The following is a 22,326-nucleotide window of genomic DNA, read 5'->3' as shown; positions in this document are numbered from 1 at the left end:
TAGGATCTTTTTTCCCCTTTGAGACAGGGTCGTTAACTCGATCTGAAAAGTTATTTTCTCATTTTAGTATCATACCATATCCACTAAAGATTGTCCTAAGCCTCAAATAATTGAGAAAAAAGATTTAGTCGTGTCGATAAGACCTCACAACCTCAACCCTGTCGAGAAGACCGACATGGAGGCACTTAAATCATTATGTGAATAACCTAAGTTTCTTTCGATCTTTTTCTACGAATCTGTAAGGAACGATCAAGTTTGATGAATCCTACACATATGTTGGGTTAAAATACGAAACTTATGTAATTTTGCTTATGGGCCATTTTGGAGTCAAATTCCATAGGTGTTAACATAGGAACTTTTTCCCCCTTTGAGACAGGGTCGTTAACTCGATTTGAAAAGTTACTTTCTCGTTTTAGTATCATACCATATCCACTAAATATTTTCCTAAGCCTCAAATAATATGGAAAAAAAAAAGATTTACTCGTGTCGATAAAACCTCACAACCTCAACCCTGTCGAGAAGACCGACATGGAGGCACTTAAATCATTATGTGAATAACCTAAGTTTTTTTCAATCTTTTTCAACGAATCTGTAAGAAACGCTCTAGTTTGATGAATCTTACACATATGTTGGTTAAAATATGAAACTTATGCACTTCTGCTTCCTGTCCATTTTGTAGTAAAATTCCATAGGTGTTACCAAAGGAACTTTTTTTCCCGTAGAGACAAGGTCGTTAACTCAACCTGAAAAGTTGTTTTCTCATGTTAGTATCATACCATATCCACGAAAAATTGTCTTAATCTTAAAATATTGGAGCAAAATTAACATTAAATCGTGAAGATAAGACCTCACAACCTCAACCCTTTCGAGAAAACCCTCATGGAGGCACTTAAATCATTATGTGAAAAACCTTTGTTTCTTTCTATCTTTTTCAACGAATCGGTATGCAACGCTCGAGTTTGTTGAATCTTAACCATATGTTGAGTTAAAATACGAAACTTATGCACTTTTGCTTCCAATGTATTTTGTGTTAGTTTATTTAATCTTGTATTAACCATAATTCATTTGTATTTACTATTTGTATTTCAAATTATGGCAGCTAAGGGAAGTTATTAGCGGTTAAGGGAAGTTATTAGCGGTTAAGGGAAGTTATTAGCAGTTAAGGGAAGTTATTAGCGGTTAAGGGAAGTTATTAGCAGTTATTAATGTGTGGCTATTATGTCTATATATGTATTGTGTAACAAGTTTAATATATGAGTAAGTTGGTTTTGTTTATATTAAAATTATTGCCTCTCTTAGTTGTATGAGTGTTTCTGTCATTCTGCAGTTAAATTTCATAGGTGTTAACATAGTAACTTTTTTTCCCTTTGAGACAGGGTCGTTAACTCAGTCTGAAAAGTTGTTTTCTCATTTTAGTATCATACCATATCCACTAAAGATTTTCCTAAGCTTCAAATATTCGAGAAAAAAAAATATTTACAAGAGTCGATAAGACCTCACAACCTCAACCCTTTCGAGAAGACCCTCATAGAGGCAATTAAATCATTATGTAAAAAAACATTTGTTTCTTTCGATCTTTTTGAACGAATCGGTAAGCAAGGCTCAAGTTTGATGAATCTAAACCATATGTTGAGTTAAAATTTGAAACTTATGCACTTTCGCTTCTAGACTATTCTGCTGTTAAATTCCATAGGTGTTAACATAGATACTTTTTTTCCCTTTGAGACAGGGAAGTTAACGTAGTTTGAAAAGTTATTTTCTCATTTTAGTATCATACCATATCCACTAAAGATTGTCCTAAGCTTAAAATATTGGAGAAAACAAATATTTACTCGTGTCGATAAGACCTCACAACCTCAGCCCTTTCAAGAAGACCCTCATGGAGGCACTAAAATCATTATGTGAATAACCTAAGTTTCTTTCGATCTTTTTCAAAGAATCTGTAAGCAACGCTCAAGTTTGATGAATCTTACACATACGTTGACCTCACAACCCTTTCGAGAAGACCTTGTCTCTAGTAAAATTCCATAGGTGTTACCATAGGAACTTTTTTTTCCTTAGAGACAAGGTCGTCAACTCGATTTGAAAAGTTGTTTTCTTGTTTTCATATCATACCATATCCACTAAAGATTGTCCTAAGCTTAAAATAAGGGAGAAAAAAAACATTTACTCGTGTCGATAAGACCTCACAGCCTCAACCATGTCGAGAAGACCCTCATGGAGGCACTTAAATCATTATGTGAAAAACCTTTGTTTTCTTCGATCTTTTTCAACCAATCGGTATGGAGTGCTCAAGTTTGATGAATCCTACACATATGTATAGTCAAATTTCACAAGTGTTAACGTAGGAACCTTTTTCCTCTTTGTGACAGGGTCGATAACTCGATCTGAAAAGTTGTTTTCTCGTTTTAGTATCATTCCATATCAACTAAAGATTGTCCTAAGCTTACAATATTTGTGAAAAAAAACATTTACTCCTGTCGATAAGACCTCACAACCTCAACCCTATCGAGAAGACCCTCATGGAGGCACTTAAATCATTATGTGAATAACCTAAGTTTCTTTCGATCTTTTTCAACGAATCTGTTAGGAACGCTCAAGTTTGCTGAATCTTACACATATGTTGTGTTAAAATATGAAACATATGCACTTTCGCTAAACGGCCATTTTGCACTGAAATTCCATACGTGTTAACATCGGAACTTTTTTCCCCTTTGAGACAGGGTCGTTAACTCGATCTGAAAAGTAGTTTTCTCGTTTTAGTATCATACCATATATACTAAAGATTGTCCTAATCTTAAAATATTGGAGAAAAAAAATATTTACTTGTGTCGATAAGACCTCAGAACCTCAACATTGTCGAGAAGACCCTCATGGAGGCACGTAAATCATTATGTGAAAACCATTTGTTTATTTTGATCTTTTTAAACGAATCGGTAAGCAACGCACAATTTTGATGAATCTTGCACATATGTTGGGTTAAAATACGAAACTGATGCACTTTCGCTTACGGGCCATTTTGGAGTCAAATTCCATAGGTGTTAACATAGGACCTTTTTTACCCTTAGAGACAGGGTCATTAACTCGATGTGAAAAGTTGTTTTCTCATCTTAGTATCATTCCATATCCACTAAAGATTGTCCATAGCTTAAAATAAGGGAGAAAAAAATATTTATTCGTGTCGATAAGACCTCACAACCTCAACCCTGTCGAGTAGACCCTCATGGAGGCACTTAAATCATTATGTGAATAACCGAAGTTTCTTTTGATCTTTTTCAACGAATCGTAAGCAACGCTCAAGTTTGATGAATCTTACACATACGTTGGGTAAAAATGCGAAACTTATGCGCTTTCTCTTCCGTGCAATTTTGGAGTGAAACTCCATAGATGTTAACATGGGAACGTTTTTCCCCTTTGAGATAGGGTCGTTAACTCGATCTGAAAAGTTGTTTTGTCGTTTTAGTATCATACCAAATCCACTAAAGATTGTCCTAAGGTTAAAATATTGGAGAAAAAAAATATTTATTCGTGTCGATAAGTCCAAACATTTATTCGTGTTGATAAGTCCTCACAACCTCAACCCTTTCGAGAAGACCCTCATGGAGGAATTTAAATCATTATGTGAAAAACCTTTGTTCTTTCTATCTTTTTCAACGAATCGGTAAGGAGCTCTCAAGTTTGATGAATCCTACACATATGTATGGTTAAAATAAAAAAAACTTATGCACTTTCGCTTCCGGGCCATTTTGGAGTCAAATTCCACAGGTGTTAACGTAAGAACTTTTTTCCTCTTTGTGACAGGGTCGTTAACTCGATCTTAAATGTTGTTTTCTCATTTTAGTATAATACCATATCCACTAAAGATTTTCCTAACCATAAAATATTGGAGAAAAAAAATATTTACTCGTGTCGATAAGACCTCACAACCTCAACCCTGTCGAGAAGACCCTTTTGGAGACACTTAAATCGTTATATGAAAAACCTTTGTTTCTTTCGATCTTTTTCAACGAATCGGTAAGCAATGCTCATGTTTGATGAATCTTACACATATGTTGTGTTAAAATATGAAACTTATGCACTTTCGCTTCCAGACCATTTTGGAGTCAAATTCCATAGGCGTTAACATAGGAATTTTTTTCCCCTTTGAGACATGGGTGTTAACTCAATCTTAAAAGTTATTTTCTCATTTTAGTATCATACCATATCCACTTAAGATTGTCCTATGCATAAAATATTGGAGAAAAAAATATTTACTCGTGTCGATAAGACCTCACAATCTCAACCATGCCGAGAAGACTCTCATGGAGGCACTTAAATCATTATGTGAATAACCTAAGTTTCATTGGATCTTTTTCAACGAATCTATAAGGAACACTCTATTTTGATGAATTTTACACATAGGTTGAGTTAAAATACAAAACTTATGCACTTCCGCATTCGGTCCATTTTGGTGTCAAATTCCATAGATGTTACCATAAGAACTTTTTTCCCCTTTATGACAGGGTTGTTTGCTCGATCTGAAAAGTTGTTTTCTTGTTTTACATACCATATCTACTAAAGATTGCCCTAACTTAAAATATGGAAGAAAAAATATTTACTCGTGTCAATAAGACCTCACAACCTCAACCCTTTCGAGAAGACCTTCATGAACGCTCTAGTTTGATGAATCTTACACATGTGTTGGGTTAAAATACAAAACTTATTCACTTTCTCTTCCGGGCCATTTTGCAGTCAAATTTCATAGGTGTTAACATAGGAACTTTTTTTCCCTTTGAGATAAGGAAGTTAACTCGATCTGAAAAGTTGTTTTCTCATTTTAGTATCATACCATATCCACTGAAGATTGTCCTATGCATAAAATATTGTCGAAAAAAATATTTACTCATGTCGATAAGACCTCACAACTTCAACCCTGTCGAGAAAACCCTCATAGAGGCATTTAAATCATTATGAGAATAACCTATGTTTTTTTCGATCTTTCTCAACGAATTTGTAAGGCACGCTCTAGCTTGATGAATCTTACATATAGGTTGAGTTAAAATACGAAACTTATGCACTTCTGCTTCCGGTCCATTTTGGAGTCAAATGCCATAGGTGTTAACATGGGAACGTTTTCCCCCTTTGAGACAAGGTCTTTAACTCGATCTGAAAAGTTGTTTTGTCGTTTTAGTATCATACCATATCCACTAAAGATTGTCCTAAGCTTAAAATATTGGAAAAAAAAACATTTATTCGTGGAGATAAGACCTCAAAACCTTAACCCTGTCGAGTGGACCCTCATGGAGGCACTTGAACAATTATGTGAAAAATCTAAGTTTCTTTCCATCTTTTTCAATGAATGTGTAAGGAACGCTCTAGTTTGATGAATCTTACACATAGGTTAAGTTAAAATACGAAACTTGTGCACTTCCTCTTTCAGTCCATTTTGGTGTCAAATTCCATAGTAGGAACTTTTTTCCCCTTCGAGACAGGATCCTTAACTCGATCTGAAAAGTTGTTTTCGCATTTTAGTATCATACCATGTCCACTAAAGATTGTCCTAAGCTTAAAATATTGGAGGAAAAAATATTACTCATGTCGATAAGTTCTTACAACCTCAACCCTGTCAGGATGACCCACATAGAGGCACTGAAATCATTATGTGAACAACCTTTGTTTCTTTCGATTTTTCTCAACGAATCAGTAAGTAACGCTCAAATTTGAAGAATCCTACACATATGTTGGGTAAAAATACAAAACTTATGGACTTTCGCGTCTCGACCATTTTGGAGTCAAATTCCACGGGTGTTAACATAGGAACTTTTTTCCGCTTTGAGACAAGGTCGTTAACTCGATCTGAAAAGTTGTTTTCTTGTTTTAGTATTATACCATATCCACTAAAGATTGTCATAAGCATAAAATATGAAAAAAAAGAAAACTATTACTCGTGTCAATAAGACCTCACAACCTTAACCCTGTCGAGAAGACCCTCATGGAGGCACTTAAATCATTATGTGAAAAACCTTTGTTTCTTTCGATCTTTTTGAATGAATCTGTAATGAATGCTCAAATTTGATAAATCTTACACATATGTTGAATTAAAATAAAAAACTTATGAACTTTCGCTTCCGGGCCATTTAGGAGTCAAATTCCGTAGGTGTTAACATAGGAACTTTTTTCCGCTTTGAGACAGGGTAGTTAACTCGATCTGAAAAATTATTTTCTCGTTTTAGTATCATACCATATCCACTAAAGATTTCCCTATGCTTAAAATATGGGAGAAAAAAGAATATTTACTTGCGTCGATAAGACCTCACAACTTCAACCCTTTCCAGAAGCGACTCATGGAGGCACGTAAATCATTATGTGAAAAACCTTTGTTTCTTTCGATCTTTTTGAACGAATCGATAAGCAACGCTCATGTTTGATGAATCTCCCACATATGTTGTGTTAAAATTGAAACTGATGCACTTTCGCTTCCGAGCCATTTTGGAGTCAAATTTCATAGTTGTTAACATAGGAACTTTTTTCCCCTTTGAGAAAGCGTCGTTAACTCGATCTAAAAAATTGTTTTCTCGTTTTAGTATCATACCATATCCACTAAAGATTATCCTAAGCTTAAAATATGGGAGAAAAAAATATTGACTTGTGTCGATAAGACCTCACAACCTTAACCCTGTGCAAAAGTGACTCATGGAGGTACGTAAATCATTATGTGAAAACCTTTGTTTCTTTATATCTTTTTCAATGTATCGGTAAGCAACGCTAAATTTTGATGAATCTAACACATATTTAGGGTAAAAATACGAAAGTTATGCACTTTCGTTTTAAATGCAATTGCTCTTCAATTTTGGACTTGAAGAAAGACCGCCACACGAGAAGATATAGACAAACGCACAATGCAATCTATAACGACGTGAGTAGCCAAGACTTGGAGAATTGGTAATTACAATATTTCACTTTCCATTAATTGGAGCTGTTATTTTCACACAATATAAGTGCCTTGAAACTTCTTAAATTTTCTACAGTTTAATCGATACACTTGAGGAGGAAAGCAGAAGTCGTTCGCTGAGATTGTGACACATATAGTACGACCCCCTAAAGATTTTGTATGCCCCATAACAGGTCAAATTTTCAGTGAGCCTGTTACTCTTGAAACTGGACAGACTTATGAAAGAAAAGCGATTCAGGAATGGTTGAAAAGAGGAAATACAACTTGCCCCATTACACGGCCGCCATTGTTTTCAACTGTAATGCCTAAATGAATTATGTCTTGAAAAGATTGATTACGTCTTGGCAGGAACAGCATCCTGATCTTGCTCAGGATTGTTCTTGGACTGGTACATCAGTAGTAAGTACTGTCAGTTCTTCCTTCAAAATGGCGAATTCTCTGGCATATACTCCTTGCCGACCATTTCACATTCCTCTAAACAGTACGTACGAGTCTCTTAACCAAAAAGGCAAAAGATTAATGCAAGAAGCAATATCTTCATCGCCGACCAGTGTAATATCCCAGGCCACAGTCGAGAAAATCATTAACAGTTTAAACCCTTTTGTCTCTTGTCTTTGTAATTTCGAAAGCTTGAAACAATGTGAGACAGCTGTGCTCGCTATAGCAGGGTTCTGGAAGGACTCGAAAGGTGATTTAGCGGTCCATTCTTATTTATCCGAATTGGCTGTTGTGAACGGCTTTGTGGAAGTACTGTTAAATTCCCGTGACAGAGAAGGCCTCAGAACCTCGATTTACGTTCTTTCGGAGCTTATTTGTGCTGATGGAAATGTTGGAGAGTCCCTTAGTAGTCTAGATTCTGATTTTGATTGCCTAGCTTCTTTGCTGACGAGTGGGTTGTCAGAGGCTTCTGTTCTTATGTGCCTGCTAAGGCCTACATTTACTCAGTTGTCAGCTCATGACCTTATACCTTCCCTAGCCCAGATGATCCAGAAGAAAAATGAAGAATTTGATCATCTTCCGTTTGTAATAGAGCCAAAAAAATGCTGCTATCGCAATGCTCGAACAGATTTTTATGGGAGGGGATGAAACTAGCCAGTCCAGGAATGCTGAGAGGTTTACCTCTGCTGAAGGAATCCCTGCATTAGTCAAGTTTTTGGGTAGGGTAGAAGTGAGGAGGCCAATACTTTCCATACTTTTATGTTGTATGCAGGTCGACCAAGGTTGCAAGGACTCAATAGTAGAGGAGATTGAACTTGCTCCAGTTCTTGAGTTCCTTCATTCTGGAAATGATGACGATAGAGGCCTGTGTGTGGCTTTTCTGTCAGAGCTGGTTCAGAGGCACAGGTATAATACTAATTCACTTGAAAACAACTTTCTCTTGTTGTGCAATCAGTTTTAAATATTACTTCTCTAGTTAAGTTGCTTATATGGTGGGCTCCTTGTTTCATGAATGAACAATAAAAAATGAAGTTGTTGTTTTTCATAACAAAGTGGGCAAAGGTCTAAGCAGCCTTCAACTTCAATTAGATAAATTGCTTTTTTTTTTTTTTGTTCTCCTGCATTTTGTGGCTTGCGACAAAATTAAACGCTTGTTATATAAATACCATCACTCACCATAAACTACATTTCAACCAGTTTTTTTTAATTAAAATAGCAGCATTATCAACTCCCAAAACCTGAGTCAAATTATTCGTATGGCCTGTATGGTATTTGTCATGTATCGCAATTCCATGTTTATCTAATAACTGCCTCTAGTTAATTCCGCATCATAACTCAATTTCAATTTATGATCATTGTTGGGGAATTACAGACGGACAAAATGCAATCAAATTTTGCAGACAATTAAAGATGAAGGAGTATTCAGTACGATGCATACACTTCTTACATATCTTCAAATGGCTCCAAGTGAGCAACAGTCGGGCATTGCTTCTCTTCTTCTCCAACTGGATCTCCTGGTTTGACTAGATCCCTTAACAGCTTGCATGCGAAAATCATTTTCACATGGAAACTAATAGACAATCTTCCTTGTGTCAGACTGAACCACGAAGAATGAGCATTTACCGAGAAGAATCTATAGATGCACTGTTTGAAGCCTTTCGAAGAAAGGACAACTATAATTCTCAAATTGCAGCTGTAGATGCTTCATTATATCTATCTGGGCGATTGACTTCCTCGGGGAAGTCCTACACAAAAGCGTGGTTGCTCAAACTTGCAGGATTTGATCAGCCTTACAATGCTTTGATGAAGGCCGAGGGACTGAGGAAGCCTGACTACGAATTATCAGACAGAGAGGTTTCTATTTTTAAAATTTATAATTTCTATGGAATTTATTTCACTGTACGTCTCTCCGATTCTGAATCATAGATATACATGCTATAGGAGGAAGAGAAGGCAGTCAGCGTATGGGAGAAGAGGATAGCACTTGTTCTTTGTAACTATGAAAAAGGGTACATTTTTGAAGTTATGAAGGAATGCCTGAAGAGTAAATCATTAGAGATGGCAAAGTCCTGTCTTGTCATTGTTTCCTGGCTCTGCCACATGGTTTCGACGCTCCCAGATACTGGGGTACAAGAGATTGCTCGCAGGTCCTTGCTTGATGAACTTGTAAACGTTCTCCAATCTTCTAACAGCCTGGAGGAGAAGATTTTAGCATACCTTGTTTTGAAAACTTTCCTTAGTGACCCAGGTGGGTTTTATTTGTAACTCTGAGAGTTAGTATGTATATTGCTTTGAAACCGAACTAACTTGGTTACTGATTACGAAGCTGCACTTGAGGAACTGGGACTTCATGCAAGATCCATCAACAAAACGTTGAGAAAGCTTAGGAGAAGCTCTTTGGTGGTCAATGATATAATAAAAGCCTTGATGAACGTGCCATCCGTTGATGCAGTAAGTCGGGTTTGGGGAAATGGTTTTGTTCTTAGTTCACACTAAAAGTGGATCCATAGCTTACTACTAATCGTCTGCCCATTAGACAGAGCTCTGGAGTTATACGGAAGTTGGTGCACTAGATTCCAGCTCAAATGGAGAGGTTTTGTCCTTGGTTCATCTGAATGGGCGGGTCTTAAGCAGTCACTCGGACGGAACCATCAAGGTAAAAATCTGAACAAGACGGGTCGTATGTGCCACCTTAGTGTCAGTTCAGATCGTGGGTAAAATCACTATCTTGTCTTACTACCTACACGATATTCTGCTTTTAGGTTTGGGATGCTGGAGATAAAGTATTGAAGTTGATCCAAGAAGCACGCAAGCACACAAAAGCTGTAACATGCCTGTGTCTTTCCTCTTCGGGCGACGCATTATACAGCGGTTCCTTAGACAAAACAATCCGGGTAAAACTTCTTTGATCATGTTATGCCGAGTTTTCTTCTAAAGAAAAATTACGTAGTGGTTTCTTTGAACAATAGTGATCGGATCAATCAACATTCTAAAGGACAAGATTCAATCTAATCTGATAATGGCTGCGATTCTTTCTACTGCATTTTATTCCCTAAGAGAACGACAAATTGGCCTTCCTTTTTCTCACTGCATCTGATAGCAATCTTATTTCGATTAAACTTCCACCATTAATTCTCGAAAAACACCACTCTTACAGGTATGGACCGTCAAGTGTGAAAAAATACAGTGCGTTCAAGTTCATGAAGTGAAGGAGCCAATCTATGACATGAAAGCCAACGCCAATGTCGCATGCTTTGTTTCTCAAGGAACTGGCGTTAAGGTAACTTCGGTTCAGGCTACTAGAGCTGGAAGAACCAATATCCATAGAATTCAATCCTCTTGATAAGATAATATACTTGTTGGATTGGATATTACAGGTGTACAACTTCTCTAGAGTTCCCAAGCAAATAAATTTCAATAAATACGTCAAGTCCCTGGCATTATCAGAAGATAAACTTTATTGCGGTTGCTCTGGTAACTGTATACTGGTACCCCTAATCTTAGAAATCTATTGCTTTGGTTACTTTCATTATCACAAGTAGTAACGTTTTTAGTGAATTAGAGGGAATTCTAAATTTCAATCAATGAGAAAAAACAATAATGACCAAGCCCAACATCTTATCAATCTGGCGAGTCGGGAAGATGACAATTTTTAGTGATATGGTTTACCAAAATTGTTGTATTGATAATTGGCAGGAGGTGGATTTGACCAAACATACACATTCTATGCTGGCGTAAGAAAGTTGTTATTGGAAACAAAACATCTGTAAGGACCGGGTTGACTCGATAACTCTAAAAAGACGGGTAAATTTTTCAACAAAATAAAACAACCAAAACTTAAAACATATCAAACATTATATCAAAATAAAGTTTATACAAAGTATTTTAAAACACAACACAACAGTTAAAACACAAGTTAAGGGACGACACAAAATGGTTGAAGGACGACGGGTGAGGTTTGTCTATGGCACCTGCTCCAGAGTCCGCTCCCGACCTCGACCAGCTCCTTATTTCCTGAAAAAATAGAGAATAAGGAATGAGTACAAAGACTCAGTAAGCACCCTACTTGTAGGCTCTTAATCTTGTCCTTGATATGCTAGAATACCACACTTTTTCTTTTCATGTTCTTGTTTTTTTCTTGTTCTTGTTGTAAGTTCTTGTTATGTTTCTTAATTCGTTCTCCAAGACACTCCCCTTAGGACTTACGGTACTAGACATAAACTTGTCATCCTGTGTCCGAGGCTTCATGCGTTCCAAGCGACACAGTCTTAATACCTACGCTCAAGGCTTCATACGATCCAAGCAGTGTAGTCTAAGTCATAAACATGATGTACCGTGGGAGGTCTTAGGAGGTTCTTAATTCATGGCTAGGATAACTTACTCTCTTCTTGCTCCATCGTGGCCATAGGTTCTCCCCATGATAGACCGTAAAGGTCACGTGATCGATACATGCGTGAACATAGCATAGACCATAAAGGTCACGTGATCGATGCATGCATGAACATAGCATAGACCATAAAGGTCGCATAATCTAACATAGACCATATAGGTCGTGTGATCGGTGTATACATGAACATGGTATCCTGCAAATCATAACATGGCGCAGGGCATCTCATCTAGGTGAGGGGAATGAGGCCAAACATGACATCCTGCAAAGCAAACACGGTGCAGGGCATCCCACCTAGAAGAGGAAAAAGGCCTCCTTAGAAAGCACCGCATGGTGGGAGTTACGAGCCACAATTAGACATGCTTAGAGTAATACCTAGCATTCTTGAGTTTTTNTCTTGTCCTTGATATGCTAGAATACCACACTTTTTCTTTTCATGTTCTTGTTTTTTTCTTGTTCTTGTTGTAAGTTCTTGTTATGTTTCTTAATTCGTTCTCCAAGACACTCCCCTTAGGACTTACGGTACTAGACATAAACTTGTCATCCTGTGTCCGAGGCTTCATGCGTTCCAAGCGACACAGTCTTAATACCTACGCTCAAGGCTTCATACGATCCAAGCAGTGTAGTCTAAGTCATAAACATGATGTACCGTGGGAGGTCTTAGGAGGTTCTTAATTCATGGCTAGGATAACTTACTCTCTTCTTGCTCCATCGTGGCCATAGGTTCTCCCCATGATAGACCGTAAAGGTCACGTGATCGATACATGCGTGAACATAGCATAGACCATAAAGGTCACGTGATCGATGCATGCATGAACATAGCATAGACCATAAAGGTCGCATAATCTAACATAGACCATATAGGTCGTGTGATCGGTGTATACATGAACATGGTATCCTGCAAATCATAACATGGCGCAGGGCATCTCATCTAGGTGAGGGGAATGAGGCCAAACATGACATCCTGCAAAGCAAACACGGTGCAGGGCATCCCACCTAGAAGAGGAAAAAGGCCTCCTTAGAAAGCACCGCATGGTGGGAGTTACGAGCCACAATTAGACATGCTTAGAGTAATACCTAGCATTCTTGAGTTTTTATGTCTAAGGACTTTGGTCCTCATCTTTGAGTGGTACCTAGCATTCTTCTTATCTTGGTAGTTGTAAAGCTTGTTTGGTAATGTTCTTGGCTCTTAACCTTGTAAGTTTCTAAGGTTCTTATTTTCTTGAAGCATAAATTGTAACATGCATTCGTATCATATGAACCCATCTTAGCGTGAGTTGTTCTAGAAGGTCATAGATTCCTAGGGAGCTCTTTAGAGGGTTCTAGAAGAGTCTTGAATCTTGACACGTTTTCTTTAGGCGTTTCTTTAAGTTCCATCTTGGCTTATGTTCCAAACTTGCTCCAACCAACTTAAAATCTTGAACTTATCCTCGTGTCATATAAAATAGACCTTATAGGACATGGTTGGTGATTTGGAGCATATTTAGACCTTGAGCTAGGATATGACTTCTTGTTTTCAGGAACTAACCCTTAGAGGTTGTCATGTCATATATCGTGTTTTGGTCCTGAAAACACTTTCAAAGTAACCCTTAGTTTTCTCCCCATGAGTGCATAGGTGACATTATCATAAACGTGGCATCCTGCTGGCATATCGTGTTGCAGGGCATACCATTTAGGTGAGGAAAATAATAAGTTCATCATGGCATCCTGCACATGGTACATATAGCAGGGCATCTCACCTAAGAGGAATAAGGATCTCGTGGTAGACTTCGTGATGGGAGATAACAGTTACTCCAGGCATGGATCCTAGCAACTTGTTAAGCATACCATCTGCATTAAACTAGGTGTTTCCTTGTATTCTTGGGGATCCTAGGTTTATGCATAACATCTTGGGTCAAGCTTGGAACTTAAAGGTTCTTCTTAGGAATAGCCCAACGTGACCTTATACACTTTGAATCTGATCAGCAACCAAGGGTACCTACGGGGAATCTCTTATTTCATGGGTACCTCATTAGTCATCCTAGGAGGTAAAGTCATGTGGATCGTGATGTACATTTTTCCCCATATCTTGGTTTCGCTATCTAACGTTTCCCAATGATTTCCAAACTTCGTTACCGTATACATCATCATGAGATAAGGATTCATTCAACATTTCATAATGTTGGGAGGTCATTTAGGGCTTAACCCATAGTTAGTCTTCCTTAGGGGCATTATGGTCATTTTACCCCTAATTCTCGATTTAGCTACTTAACGAGTTCTAGTGGCTTTCAAACTTTACCACCTCATCAATCATCATACAATAAGATCTACCGTATAGTTTCATAGCATTTGGAGGTCATCTAGGTCATGAACCGTATATTATTTTAAGGTTCTTTAAATCCCAAGCAATTTGGTCGGTTCAGGGCCTTAACTTACAGTTCTTTGAGTTTTTCTTTCATAGATCCTTGTAATACTTGTTTTAGGGTTCATATGAAAATCCAAGTGATTCCTACAAGTATTTCTTAAGAAAAGTCCAAGGTGGCTACTTACCTCGTCGTCGACATTTGGGACCCCCGTTCTTGAGCTTCTGGTATCCGAATTACTTCACATTTTCTTCCATAGACTCCTTATTGTGTCTAGTTTCTGGAACCATAAGGTTTTTCATGTGAACTGGCCTAGAAGGGGATTAAAATTGAGAAACACCGAGGGAAGGTCAGATTTTGGGCTGACTGGCCGGTTCAGGCCACGTCATCGTCTTCTTCCTCTGGACAGGAAGAAGACGCCCGCGTCCTTTGCGCCGCCGTCTGAAAGTGACCTTCCACAGACCCGATATCTTCGTTTCTCCCCTCCATTTCTTCATGAAACTTAACGATGATGTTACAAGGAAGGGCTTGGGATTGATTTCATACCTTTTCGTGGATCATAGCCTAAGATACTCGCCTCCAAAGTTCGTCCAAAATCATTTTCCTCGCCGGAGCTAAAATAGGGGATTTCTTATTGGGTAGCCAATTCTAGGAGTTTTCAACGCCCGATTTCTTCATGGAACCTCTTCCATATTCTTTCCTTATTCTATAGGAATTGGTTTTGAGGAACGTCTTTGAGTGTGGGTCCTTAATTTCTAGAAATCATTCTCGGTATGCAACTCACTCGAAACGTCGGATTTTCGATTTCTTGGGTATCTTGTTCTATGACGTTTCAGCTCTCGATTCCTTCATAGGAATTGTGGGTAATCTTGTTTAGAAACTATATGAATAAGTTTGAGGAGGAATGGTGGAGAATTGCTCTCAAATTTGGAAGAAACCCGAGAGTAGGAGACCCACAATCTAAACGCTCATAACTTTGGAACGGGTGCTCGACCTTGCTCGAGTCTTGTTCCATATTGTTCGCCCTACTTCAGACTTTATAGGAGAAGCTTAAACCGACATTGAAAGCTCCAGAATCGTCGTGACTTGGAGATTGAACGTTCTGGATAATTCGTCAGAAAAATCCGTTCCAATCAGGGCTTTACTGACCTTAGTTTTGAATACCACCGTTGGATGTGATGATCTGTCAGTTTTCTTGATCTTATCCAAATTTGGGAAAGATCCAACGGCTGAGATTCGAGTTTCAGAGATATTTCTCAAATGGTCACTGTAGATGCTCTGATTCAGGGGCATTTTCGTAATTATCCATTCTTCCATGGGTATTATGGTAATTTGCCACTTTCCGAATATTTTAATATTATTTTTCCTTAAAAATCCATAACTTTTCTAAAAATCCTCTCAAGTTGGTCATATTTCCCTTCTTCAACATCTTGAAATTCCTTCTAGATAAGGAACTAAAAATCTGGGAAATCTTAATAATTGAAAAATGACCTTTTTGCCCTTTTCACTTACTTTTACTTTCCAATCTTTTTCCATAGGTCTTAAACTCCTTAACCTTAATGACTTGCTTGAGATCATCATCCTTGCTTAATTCTTTCATTTCTCCCCTTTTTAATCATTTAGGTCTTACATGACCCTTATTCTTGTTGGATCTAATTTCTTTCATTTTTGGGGTGTTACAACATCTACTCCTTACACTTACACGGAGACCTGCTGTTTGCTGCCGATTCAGCAGTGGATGGAACTGCAGGCAAGGTACTTAAAATCAACAAAATTAAATAAACCCTTGATTCAAATACTTGTGATGGTTATTATGAAGTGATAATGTTTCTTTTGCGTTTTTGTTTCAAATGTGAAAGACATTTTCGCTGTCAAACAAGACAACAGTGGGATCCTTTTCACCTGGAGTTGACATCCATCACATGGTTGTAAGCACCGACTTGTTGTTTACAACCTCGAGATTGGGCATGATTATAGAGGTCTTGTCGAAAGAAAAGTATACAAAAATTGGTTCAGTTAAATTAGGTAGTGCTAGTGGTAGCCACACAAAGATTACATACCTAACTAGAGATGATGATAGAGGATTGCTCTTTGTTGGAACCTCTAGCGAAAAGATACAGGTTTGTTAACTTCTCGTCTTCCGTTCATCGTTAATGTAATTTCGTTTAGTTGGTAATCTTACTCTTTATTTATCACGCAAAATGATTTCTACAATATGAATTATGTATCTCGCATATCACTTAGAGGTGCTTTAGAGGGAGAAATGAAGAAATATTTTATTTGTATTATATGACTAAGAGGTGCTTTTGAGGGAGAAATGAAGAAATATTCTATTTGTACTGCTACTTAGAGGTGTTTTAGAGGAAGAAATGAAGAGTATTCTATTTGTACAATATCTATAATGAGAGATGAATCTTGCACATTGACAAAATTTGTTTTATGAGAGTTTGTCTTTACACAAATGGAGCTCAAACCTTAACACAAATTTGTTTTATCCTTCAATTTATGGATTTTGAAATTAGAGTTAAACATCAGAGTCCTAGATCTCAGAGGCTATTTTTTTTTTATTACCCTATTTAAACACAATTGTTTTAAACCCTAACACAAATTTATTTTGTCCTTTAATTAGTGATCTTGAAATTAGAGTTAAACATGGGAGTCCCTAGATCTAAAATAGATGTTATTCTTTTTTTTTTTTATTCCCTATTTTGATTGCCTGTTCTATCTATTCTTTTTTTTATTTTACTGTCAGCACATTCTTCTTTTCATTTTCTATCGGTGAAGGCAGGTAAATAGGTTCAGCTTTACGAGAATGAGATCAAACTTCTTTTCATCTTCTTTCCATCCTCATTTTCTTTTCATCCGTTTTTCATTTTCTTTTTCTTTTTCTTTTCATTTTCTTTTCATCTTCTTTTTATCTTTTTTTTTTATCTTCTTTTCATTTTCTTTTCATCTCATCATCTTCTTTAAATTCTTCTTTTCATTCTTTTTTATCTTCTTTTCATTTTCATTTTCTTTTTAATTTTATCTTTTTTTTCATTCTTCTTTCCATCATATTTTTATTTTAATTTTATCTTTTTATATTCTTTTTATTTTGTTTTCATTTTCTATTTATTTCATTCTTCTTTTCATTTTTCATTTTCATTCTTCTTATCATTTTATTTTCATCTTCATTTTCATCCTCATTTTCTTTTCTTCTTCTTTTTATTTTATTTTCATCTTCTTTAATTCTTATTTTTATTCATATTTTCAATTTTTTTTCATTTTTCTTTTTATTATTCTTTTTCATTTTTCTTTGTATCTTCTTTTTATCTTTTTTTTCATTCTTCTTTTCATTTCTTGTACGTCAGGACGGATAAACAGGTCCAATTTTTCGAGAACGATATCAAGCTCATTTGTGCTTCTTGTAGAGAGATTTTCGTCCAGCAACCCAATTTGCTTGAGTTTGAAGCATTTGTGGTGACATTCAAGGTTAGTTAACTCATTTGTTAAGGCTTTTTGAATATGTGGGTTTACACCTGGTGCCCATTATTTTTCTTTTTCATTCCCTGTCCGTCTATTTTTCTTTACATCTTCTTCTCAATCTCATTTTCATTTTCATTTTTATTCTTTCTTTTAATTTTTTTTCATATCCTTTTCATCTTTATTTCATCTTTTTTCATTTTTTCATTTTTTCATTTTAATTTCATCTTTTTTTCATTCTTCTTTTAATTTTCTTTTCATTCTTCTTTTTATCATGTTTTTAATTTGTTTTCATTTTCTTTTTATTTTCATTTTATTTTTATTTCTTTTCCTCTTCTTTTTATTCTTATTTTGAAATTCTTTTAATATTTTCTTTTCATCCTTTTTTTCATTCTTCCTTTCATATTTTTTTTTATTTTCTTTTCATACTTTGTCCGCTCATTCTTATTTTCATTTCATGTCGAGGGCAGGTAAACAAGTCCAGCTTTCCGAGAATGAGATCAAGCTTCTTTGTGCTTCTTTTAGAGAGATTTTGTCCAACAACCCAATTTGCTTGAGCTTGAAGCACCTATCAATATTTGTGGTGACATTGAGGGGCAGTTCACTCCTTTACTTTTTTAATATGGTTTCCACCTAATGAAAATTATCTCTTTTTCATTCCTTATCAGCCTATTCTTTTTTCATCTTTTTTCATTTTCATTTTCCTTCTTTTCATTTCAATTTATCATCTTTTTTTCATTCTTCTTTTTATTTTCTTTTTATTCTTCTTTTCATCTTATTTTTAATTTGTTTTCATTTCCTTTTTATTTTCATTTTATTTTTATCTTCTTTTCATTCTTCCTTTTATTCTTATTTTGAAATTGTTTTAATATCTTCTTTTCATATTTTTTTATTTTCTTTTCATTCTCTGTCCTCCATTCTTCTTTTCATTTCTTTTTCGAGGGCAGGTAAACAGATCCAGCTTTCCGAGAACGAGATCAAGTTTCTTTGTGCTTCTCTCATGATAGATTTTGTCCAACAACCCGATTTGCTTGAGCTTGAAGCACCTATGAAGATTTGTAGTGACATTCATGGGCAGTTCACTCATTCGTAAAGACTTTTTGAATATGAGTTTCCACCTAATGAAAATTATTTCTCTTCTTCATTCCTTATCAGCCTATTCTTTTTTTTATCTTTTTTTCATTTTTATTTTCGTTCTTTTCATTTCAATTTCATCTTTTTTTCATTCTTGTTTTTATTTTCTTTTCATTCTTCTTTTTATCTTGTTTTTAATTTGTTTTCATTTTCTTTTTATTTTCATTTTATTTTTATCTTCTTTTCATTTTTCTTTTTATTCTTATTTTGAAATTGTTTTAATATCTTCTTTTCATCTTTTTTTTTCATTCTTCTTTTCATATTTTTTTTTATTTTCTTTTCACTCTCTATTCCCATTCTTCTTTTCATTTCATGTCAAAGCAGGTAAACAGGTCCAGCTTTCCGAGAACGAGATCAAGCTTCTTTGTGTTTCTTCTAGAGAGATTTTGTCCAACAACCCAATTTGCTTGAGCTTGAAGCACCTATCAAGATTTGTGGTGACATTCATGGGCAGTTCACTCCTTTGTTAAGACTTTTTTAATATGGTTTCCTCCTATTCTTTTTTTTTATCTTTTTTTCATTTTCATTTCAATTTCATCTTTTTTTCATTCTTGTTTTTATTTTCTTTTCATTCTTCTTTTCATCTTGTTTTTAATTTGTTTTCATTTTCTTTTTATTTTCATTTTATTTTTATCTTCTTTTCATTTTTCCTTTTATTCTTATTTTGAAATTGTTTTAATATCTTCTTTTCAATCTTTTTTTTTTCATTCTTCTTCTCATATTTTTTTATTTTCTTTTCATTCTCTGTCCCTCATTCTTATTTTCATTTCATGTTCGCGAGGGCAGGTAAACAGGCAGCTTTCTGAGAACGAGATCAAGCTTCTTTGTGCTTCTTCCATAGAGAATTTGTCCAGCAGCCCAATTTGCTTGAGCTTGAAACACCTGTCAAGATGTGTGGTGACATTCATGGACAGTTGACTGATTTGTTAAGACTTTTTTAATATAGGGGTTTCCAGTTAATGAAAATTATTTCCTCTTTTTCATTCTTTATACGCCTATTCTTTTTTTCATCTTCTTTTCATTTTCATTTTCCTTCTTTTCATTTTAATTTCATCCTTTTTTCATTCTTCTTTTAATTTTTTTTTCATTCTTCTTTTTATCTTGTTTTTAATTTGTTTTCATTTTCTTTTTATTTTCATTTTTTTTAATCTTCTTTTCATTATTCCTTTTATTCTTATTTTGAAATTCTTTTTATATCTACCTTTTCATATTTTTTTTCATTCTTTTTTTATTTTCTTTTCATTCTCTGTTCCCATTCTTCTTTTCATTTCATGTCGAGGGCAGGTAAACAGGTCCAGCTTTCCGAGAACGAGGGCAGGCAAACAGGTCCAGCTTTTCGAGAACGAGATCAAGCTTCTTTGTGTTTCTTCCAGAGAGATTTTGTCCAACAACCCAATTTGCTTGAGCTTGAAGCACCTATCAAGATTTGTGGTTGTTGTGCGCCGAAAGCGGAACAAATGTACTCACAACACCAAAGTTACTCAAGACATACAATATGACACTCAAAACTTGATGATTTCAACAGCAGAAAGAATGGCATTATATAGCCTTCTGCTAAACCTAAACATAAACTAACAAGCCAAAAAAAGACCTTGAGAATAGGTCTTGGTCCTAGAGAATAGGGCTTATGACAGTGTTCAACAATCTCCACCTTGTCATAAGATCTCCAAGTTGATAGCTAATTTGGTTGCTACCATGTCAACACACTACTCCCTTCCGACGTTGATGAAATCTAAACAATGCCAGAACTTTTCACGAGTGATAACCTTTGTCAACATATCAGCAGGGTTATCAGCAGTTCCAATTTTTAATAACCGAATATCCCCTTTGCTAATAATTTCTCGAATAAAGTGAAAACGGACATCAATGTGTTTTGTACGAGCATGATGGACTTGATTTTTTGACAAGCAAATAGCGCTCTGGCTATCACAAAATACATCTATATGTTCCTGCAAAATACCCAAGTCATTGATCAAACCATGCATCCAAATAGCTTCTTTAAAAGCTTCTGTTACTGCCATATACTCTGCTTCAGTGGTAGACAATGCAACAGTAGACTGCAATGTTGAACGCCAACAAACAGGTCCACCAGCCATAGTAAATAAATAACCCGTAGTAGATCGTCGCTTATCCAAATCACCAGCATAATCAGAATCCACATAACCAGCTACACGATTGTCAAGATTAAACATTTCTTGTTTTTGAAACTTAATACCAACATCAATAGTGCCAAGAATGTACCTAAGAATCCATTTTACAGCCTTCCAATGCTCTTTACCAGGATTATGCATATAACGACTCACCATGCTTACTGCGTGTGAAAGATCAGGTCGAGTACACACCATAGCATACATCAACGCACCAACAGCATTTGTATAAGGAATGTTCTCCATATACCTTTTGTCATCATCAGAACTTGGACACATGGAAGCACTAAGCTTGAAATGAGGAGCAAGTGGAGTACTAACGGGTTTGGTTGAATTATTCAAACTAAATCTTGACAATACCTTGCGTAGATATTGAGACTGAGTCAACCAGACTGTACCTTTTTTCCGATCTCGCTCTATCTCCATTCCAAGTATTTTCTTTGCATTGCCTAAGTCTTTCATTTCAAATGTTTTAGAAAGCTCATCTTTGAGCTTATCAATCTCCATCTGTCTCTTTGAAGCAATTAACATATCATCAACATATAAGAGCAAATAGATAAACGATCCATCATCGAGACACCGATAATACACACAATGGTCAAATTGACTATGAGTATACATATGCTCTACCATGAAATGATCAAACCTTTTATACCATTGGCGAGGGGATTGCTTCAGCCCATACAAAGATTTCTTCCATCTGCATACTAAATGTTGCTGTCCAACTACTTGGAAACCAACTGGTTGCGCCATATATATTTCTTCTTCCAAATCTCCATGCAAAAAAGCAGTTTTTACATCAAGTTGTGCAAGCTCAAGATTAAATTGAGCAACCAAAGCCAACAAAATTCGAATGGAAGAATGTTTTACCACACGTGAGAAAATTTCATTGTAATTAATACCTTCCTTTTGTGCGTAACCTTTAGCCACAAGTCGAGCCTTATAACGTATACCAGAAGAGTCTTCCTTTTTTGCAAAAACCCATTTACAACCAATTTCCTTCTTACCTTTTGGAAGTGGTACCAAATCCCAAGTTTGATTTATCTCCAATGATGCTATCTCCTGATTCACAGCCTCTTGCCAGTGTAAGCTATCCGGGCTCTGAATAGCATCTTTGTAGCTGTTAGGAACTCCATCAATCAAAGAGAAAGCATATGCTATCGTATCATCAAACCTTGCAGGTTTTCGAATTACCCTTCGTGGTCTATTCTTGGTGATTGACTCAGGTTCCTCCATTCTTTCATTCACAAGGCTTTGCTCCTCAAGACTTTGCTCTTTTTGTTCTAAGACATCAAAGTTATTATTTACCTGATCAATAGGTTCTTCGGTAGGAGCAACCACATCAGGAGAGAACACCACCTTCTCCACCTGCTTCAATGCCTCGTCATTATTTTCAATTTTCTGCAAAAACATTCCAGACTCATCGAATGTCACATCTCGACTATTAACAATTTTACTTGTTTCTGGACACCATAACCTATAGCC

The 22,326-nt window shown here is 36.0% G+C and overlaps 1 protein-coding gene across 1 annotated transcript; it reads left to right on the top strand.

Moving 5' to 3' along the window:
• The first annotated feature begins 6,672 nt into the window (after nt 1-6,672).
• LOC111778818 (putative E3 ubiquitin-protein ligase LIN-1) lies at nt 6,673-20,561 on the top strand. Its single transcript, XM_023658796.1, is given in 24 exon segments — nt 6,673-6,678; nt 6,842-6,921; nt 7,008-7,042; nt 7,045-7,239; nt 7,242-7,966; nt 7,968-8,275; nt 8,742-8,886; nt 8,966-9,223; nt 9,311-9,617; nt 9,696-9,820; nt 9,906-10,025; nt 10,132-10,263; nt 10,527-10,649; nt 10,747-10,857; nt 11,066-11,078; nt 11,081-11,119; nt 15,771-15,853; nt 15,958-16,218; nt 17,449-17,569; nt 18,031-18,185; nt 18,508-18,649; nt 19,019-19,179; nt 19,481-19,649; nt 19,979-20,561. Coding segments are annotated over 19 exon segments (3,075 nt in total). The 3' UTR covers nt 17,458-17,569; nt 18,031-18,185; nt 18,508-18,649; nt 19,019-19,179; nt 19,481-19,649; nt 19,979-20,561.
• The last annotated feature ends 1,765 nt before the right edge of the window (nt 20,562-22,326 follow it).

This window comes from Cucurbita pepo, chromosome LG17 (genome assembly GCF_002806865.2).
Source record: "Cucurbita pepo subsp. pepo cultivar mu-cu-16 chromosome LG17, ASM280686v2, whole genome shotgun sequence".
In the NCBI taxonomy this organism is placed as follows: Eukaryota; Viridiplantae; Streptophyta; class Magnoliopsida; order Cucurbitales; family Cucurbitaceae; genus Cucurbita; species Cucurbita pepo.
Note: the sequence above shows the minus strand (reverse complement) of the source record. Positions and strands in the feature narration are given on the sequence as shown.